At 36.2% G+C, this 7,177-nt stretch overlaps 1 protein-coding gene across 1 annotated transcript in view; it reads right to left on the reverse strand.

Annotated features, from left to right (window-relative positions):
• The window catches only part of LOC102840778 (olfactory receptor 14J1-like), a 1,636-nt gene extending 1,064 nt beyond the window's left edge, over positions 1-572 (reverse strand). Inside the window, exon 1 of the mRNA XM_006872844.1 lies at positions 3-572. Coding sequence (XP_006872906.1) covers positions 3-572 — 570 coding nt within the window. The remainder of the gene's footprint in view (positions 1-2) is intronic.
• Between the last annotated feature and the right edge of the window lie 6,605 nt (positions 573-7,177).

A 7,177-nucleotide genomic window follows, 5' to 3' on the forward strand; every position in this document is an offset into this window, starting at 1 on the left:
ACTCCAATCACTGCAAGGTAATCATTGGAGCAGGAGAGCTTTAGCAGTTGAGGAACGTCACAGAAGAACTGGTGAATAATTTTGGCTTTACAGAAGGTGATTGAGAATGTGGTTGTTGTGTACAAGATTCCACAGATGCTTCCACTTAGCCATACAGTTATCACAGCCCACTGACACTTACTAGGATCCATGAAGACCTCGTAGTGCAGTGGGAAGCAGATGGCTACATAACGGTCATACGACATGACTGTGAGAATAGTGAACTCAGCACAAGCCAAAGATGTGAAGAAGAAAACCTGGAGTATGCACTGACCATGGGAAATATAGCCATCATCCATCAGAGAATTGTGAATGGACTGGGGAACCGTGACAGAAATGAAGGAAAGGTCCAGGAGGGAAAGCTGTTTTAAGAAGTAATACATTGGGGTTTGGAGATGCTGGTCTACTGTGGTGATGATGATAATGATGAGGTTACCTGCTACGGTTAATAGGTACACTGCCAAGAACAGCAGAGCATGTAAAATCTGTAGCTCCCGAATGTCAGAAAACCCCATGAGGAGGAATCCACTCATTGTGCTTATATTTGCCATGATAATTTTGAAGAAATTAGTTGTGGTGGCAGCTAGAAGAATGAAGGATATGAAATAATGTAGTAGAAAAATATTATTTTCATTCATTTTTCTCATTGTTTCTTAAAGCAATTATTTATTAAGTCCCTGTCATGTATCAGCAGTGTTTCATTCTGTTGTACACAACATCAGTATGAATCAATACCAACTCAATGACACCTAGCAACAATAACAACATGTATAAGCTACATCGTTGATGTTTGGGATCCAAACATGTATCTCACAGTCTACTATTGGAGTCCTGGTGTGAAGCTCTGGGCTAATGCATCAGACTGCAAAGTCATTTGAACGGCAAGGTCAACAGTTCAAGCTCACAGGCTTCTTCTTGGAAAACATATAGAGGGTCGCTATGGGTCAGAATCAACTCGACGGCACTTCACAACAACAATTAGTAGTCATAGCAGAGTCAGTTGTGCTAAAGTCACTGTGACTGTCACAGAAAAAGGGGACTTTTGTCCCACCCCAAACCCCACAAACTTCCATTTCCACTAATGAAACTCATTTGTTTGTTTTGTTAACAAACAAAAAACAAAAGAAGTGATCAGCTGTTGATTACAGATTTTAAAATCGGATGAGTTTGATTTCTGTAGAGTGTAGCATCCTACTTAGCAGAATTAATAGCCCTTTAGAGAATGTATATATTGGACACAGAAAAAAAAGGATTGATTGGTTGGACAGGGTTATCCCTAAAGTCCTTTCTTGCTAAATGATTGTATCCTAGAGAAAACTGTCTTAGTTGTGGACACAAAGATCAAATTGTATAGTATTACCACTCTTCCAATTAATTTATTATTTAATCAAAATTTCATTGTAATTAAGAATGAGATTAATTCTTTTTTCACTTTTGCAAAATAAATACATGTCACTCTCAGATTCAGTGTTTCTTTTCCTGGAACAATTTTTTGGTATATAAATTAACTTTATCTTTGAATCTTCTTTTCATTCATCTTCTCTTGCCTTTGTTTGCAACATCAAAAGAGAATCTCACAAGAAATCAACTGATAAATATTTCTGAGAATGGAGAAATCAAATTTTGGTTCATCATCTAGTACTTTGGGCTTTGTGGAAAGGAAATAATCAGGATACCTTCATTAAAGTACTGAAAACCAAACTCACTGCCTTTCTGTCAATTTGGTTTCACGGTGATCCTATAGGACAGAGTAGAACTGCCCCATAGGGTTGTCAAGACTGAATTATTTAGGGAAGTTGACCACCATATCTTTCTCCTGAGGAGAAGCTAGTGGGTTCAAATCTTTTGGTTAACAGAAAAATGCTTAAGTGCTACATCACCACAGCCCCTTTACAGTTATGAGAGCTGATACAACACTTCACAATGAATCCCTCAAAGTCCTTGATTTTTTTATTTCCATGTCTGAGTTCTAGGCAACATTGTGAAAACTCCTGCATCAGCCTCTTCTGTGGCTTTAGATTAAACCACATGGCATCTCACACAATCTATTTTTGTATCTTAGTAATTCATCTTCTTAGAAATTATAACTGGGAGATACCTAAATCAAGGTCACCTCCAACTATCCATTCTTCATCATGTTTTATTGTTATGGGACTCACATGGACCCTTAAGACTAGAGTAGAACTGTCCTGTAGAGTTTCCAAGGCTGAATTTGATTGGATGGAAACCAACTGCCACACCTTTTCCTGGGTAGCAGCTGGTGGGGTAATTTGTCAGTTAGCAGCAAAGTCCTTAAACACTGTGTCACAAGAGGGCCATTTCAGTTATGAGGGCTTATAAGTCAAGTCACCATCAGTTCCTCATATTTGATTTTTTTTCCCTTCCATCTGTGAGTTCTAGGCAACAATTTTAAGAATTTTTGCCTCAAAGTCTTTAGGGAGTTTATATTGAACCATGTGACAGCTCATCAATATTTTTTATATCTTAGTAATTAATACACTTAGAAATAATTACTGGGAGAATCCTAACTCTTGATGCCAGCACTCCCTCCCTATCCCCTATCATTAAAAACAAAAACATTTTATTGCCATGGGATGAACATTTAGATAGCAACTATCCATGTACATTTTGTTTTGTGGCATTGATCAAAATCTCTGTAACACCTCTCTTCCCACTTTTCCCCTGGGTTTACTGTTTCCATTTGTCCTTTTTCCAATCCTTCTGCATTTTAAGTTTTATCCCACTGCAAGTGCTGCCCTTTTGACCTTGAATGGTTGATTATGTTTAGAACAGTGCTTACCTCCCTGTTCACTTTATAGGCTTGTTTATCTTTTGGCTGAAAGTTAAGTCATGGGAAGGAGTTCAATTCCAGGCCTGAAAGGTATCTAAGAACCATAGTCGCTGGGATTCTACAAGTCTCCTTTCATACCATAAACCTAATCTTTTTTTTCAATTTTTAATTTCATTCCACATTTTTCTCCCACTCTATCCAGGACCTCCAATTGTGATCCCTTTCAGAGCAGTGGCAAATATATTCATGAATATACTAGAACATACAGGGGGAAAAGTCATTAAAACACCTTGAGAAAATGAGTCACTTGCCTTGGGGGTGAAGAAGGGTAGTCTCAGGGGACATCTAGGTCAACTAGCATAACAGGGTTCACAAAGACAATGTTCTACATATCTTAATATTTTGAGAGTACAGATGTTTTAGGCTTATTTTGATATCCACACTTCATCTCTTTCCTGAAGCATGTACCTGGCATTTAGGCATTCCATTTGTATATTTTACTATCTGAAATGGGACAGTGGTTTTTGATATGTAAAAAAAAAAAAAAGGATATTAAATTAAATGTTAAAAGCTTTTGTTCTTCCTTCTAAATTTAAAGTCTCTTGTCTTACTCTCTAAAAATGAAGTGTATGGTTAATCTATATTGAATCTCACCAATTTTATCAAATTCCATCAAATGCTCTGACTAGGTAATAAAAACAAATAATAGGAACTAGAAAATAAACTGTGTCAACTGTGTTAGAGCAATTGTGTTGCTTCTACCATAATCTTTTCCTTTCCATGTACTTTTTTTTATCCTTTTTTCTTGAATTGGTAAAATGATAAACAGCATTATTTTCCATACTTAATTTTTACTTTGTTTCATTAAATATTTTAACATGTGTAATTTATATAAGCAACGAATTAACTTTCTACAGGGAAGGGAGAAAGAACAAATCAATTGTTAATGTTCTTGTTTTATGAGACAAACACCATTTTAGAAATTTTTAAGTAAATTTTATTCATTTCCTAGAGAAATTTTAGCTTCTAGGAATTTAGTTCCATTTTTAGAGGAAAAAATGACTGCAAGTACTTAATTACTGTGATTGAGATCAGAGTCACAAACACTTGGGCTTTCTAATTCACTCTATTATGTTGCATCTAAATATTTCTATTTATTCATAGGCATACAGGAGCATTGGGGAAAGGCCATAACTACACTGAAAATATATTCACATGTCTAACATGTATAGATGATCTAATCATGAATCATTTAAAGAAGTGTTTCACAGTTATCTCACCAAATACTTACATGATGATGTTGTTAAATGTCATTGAGTCAGTTTCTATCCATAGCGAACCTGTATATGGTTTCTGAGGAGCAATAGTTAAGCTTGAACCACAGACTTAATGATTCAAACCAACTTTTCAGTCCAATGCATTAACCCACAATACTGCCTTTCTCAGTTAACCAAATTTTCTTAACTGGCACATTATTGTAATACATTTATGTAAATTTAATCTTTAAACTCTGTCAATTTGCTAATTTTAAAGGAAATTAGCTTCTCTTAGAATCAATAGTCTTGCTTTTTCTACCTCATTAGAAGAATATCAGGTTCTGTCAGAGATTCCATCCACTATTTTCCTGTTTCCTTATTAAAGCTTAGAAAATTCACCACAGTAACAGCTGATCACACAGTAACAGCTGATCGCCAACTTTTTGCCTTTCTCACCAGCACTCACACTGATCTTTTAAAACCCGCTGATTCCCTTGAGAACCCAGCGCTATTCTTTTGTTTCTTCCTTTTTTTTCAGCTTTCTTAATGGAAGCCAGAACTGATAAAGATATTTCATCTCTCTACCTTTCTGAGACAAAGGGGGAATGTAATTAAAATCAGTGATCCGATTTCTATAAAGTGATAATGGTGAGCAGTTTGTAATATTTAATTTTAACAATTTTAAATATTACACAGAGAGTTCTTCCCTGTTTCTCCAAAAGGCCCTCTACTTAAAATTCACCAAGAAGCTATGCTTTTCCTTTTCATATCTAAAACCTCTCTATTGTTGTTATGATTTGTCATTGACCATATGTAAGGTTAGCATGCATTGAGTGGTGGGTTTGAACTGCAAAACTTGTGGTTCACAGTCCAGAGCTTTTCCTATAGCACCACATGAGAACTCCAAAACATCCTTGTTGTAGTTGTTAAGTGCCATCAAGTGTATTACAACTAATAGTGACCCTGTAATAGGACGTCTAAGGAGTGGCTGGCAACTTTCAATTGCTAACCTTGTGGATCAATCCACTTTGTGGTCCCATGCTTACATTGCAATGTTACTCCAGTGCTCTTTAGTGGCACAAAGTTTAGCTGATACTTTTATCAAAGCAATACCAGATTAGGTAAATTTGTAAATCTATGAGAATTTGTATCCAAAATTGATGGAAGTGTCAACTATTCAAACTACTCTGGAAACAATTTAATATTGTATACGGAGGTTTTAGATGTTGAAGAAAAAACACAGCCTTTTGGGGAAATTAGAGTTGGTACCAAAGAAATTTGACTATGTGGATCATAACAAGTTATGAATAACATTGCAAAGAATGGGTATTCCAGAACAATTGATGAGGACACTGTACATAGACCAAGAAACAGTTGTTAGAATGGAACAAGGGAATATTGAATGGTTTAAAATCAGGAAAGGTGTGTGCCAGGGTATATGCTTTCACCATACTTATTCAACTGTATGGTAAGCAAATAATTCAGAAACTGGATTACATGAAGAACTTGGTTCCTGCATTGGAGGAAGACTCACTATCAACCAACAAATATGCTTGCTGCAAGCAAAGAGGAATTAAAATACTTACAGATGAAGATCAAAGCCAATAGTCTTCAGTATGGATTGCTCCTCAATGTAGAGCAAACAAAAATTCTCAGACCTGGACCAATAAACAGCATGATGATAAATAGAGTAAAGATGGTAGTGATGTTGGCAGTGTGCCGTGGAGTTGGTTCTGACTTATAGTGACCCTGTATAGGGTTTCTGAGGCTATAAATATTTATTGGGGCAGAAGGTCGCATCTTTCTCCATCAGAATAGCTGATAGTTTCAAACTGCTGACTTTGAGGTTAGCAGCCCAACTCATAACCACTATGCTACCAGAGCTCTTTAAATGGTGTAAAGATATACGTTGTCAAATACTTGGATCTACAATCAGCACTCATGTGGAAGGCATAGCCAAGAAAGCAAAAGACATATTGTAGTAGGCAAATATGCGGCGTAAGTCATCTTTAAAGTGTTCATGAGCATAATATAAGTTTGAGGACTAAGGTGCTGCTGACCCAAGCCATGGTATTTTTAATAGGTCCATATGCATGTGAAACTTGCACAATAAATAATGGAGATCCTTGAAGGATTGATGCATTTAAATGATGATGTTGGCAAGAATATTGAAAATACAGTGGACTGCCAGAAGAACAAACAAATCTATCTTTGAAGATGTACATCTAGAATGCTTGTTACAAGTGGGGATGACAAGACTTTAACTCTTGCACTTTGGGCACGTTGTCAGGAGAGACCAATCCCTGGAGAAAAGATACCATGCTTAATAAAGTGGAAGGCCAGTGAATAGGAGAAAGACTCCCAATGAGATGACTTGAGCCACAAAGAACAACAAGGAGTGCAAAAACAATTGTTAGCATCATGTAGAACTGGACTGTGTATAGTTATGTTGTGCACAAGATCTCTGTGATTTATAACGGACTCAGTGGCAACTAACAACAACTGTTTAGAGGAATAGAGGAGGAAGAAAAAGAGCCTAGTGTGGTGGATAAATAACAATAAACTCTGTTCATAAAGGTTTAAATGTTTTAAGATATTGGAATTAAATATTACAAAATTTAGTTTAATTATTACTGCTTAGCCTTTCTGCCTTTTCCCCATTGTATTTCATTTATTTCTTCTTATAACTTTTACTAAAACTGTACATTGTAGCAACTATGATATGCTTTCACTAGAAGGTCAAGATGTAGAAAAATGGATGGACTCACTAATACATTCCTGTCCATTAAAACATCAAAATACAATAGTGTCTTCACCACAAAGGAAACGATTTCCACATAGTGCCTGCTTTTTCACATTGCTCTGTTTAAGGTGAAGTCAGGTTCAGCATTTTATCTCAGAACCCAATCGTATGCCAACATTCTAGCGGAAAGGTCGTCGTCGTGATTAAGTACTTTCAAGTGGGTTCTGACTCATTGTATCTCTATATAGGGTTTTTGAAGACTGTCTGGTAAGTTTGAACCTCAGACCTTGCTGTTCAAACTGACCTTTAATGTACAGCACATTATCCCGCAATGCCATGTTTATACTT

This window comes from Chrysochloris asiatica, unplaced genomic scaffold (genome assembly GCF_000296735.1).
Source record: "Chrysochloris asiatica unplaced genomic scaffold, ChrAsi1.0 scaffold00213, whole genome shotgun sequence".
NCBI lineage: Eukaryota > Metazoa > Chordata > Mammalia > Afrosoricida > Chrysochloridae > Chrysochloris > Chrysochloris asiatica.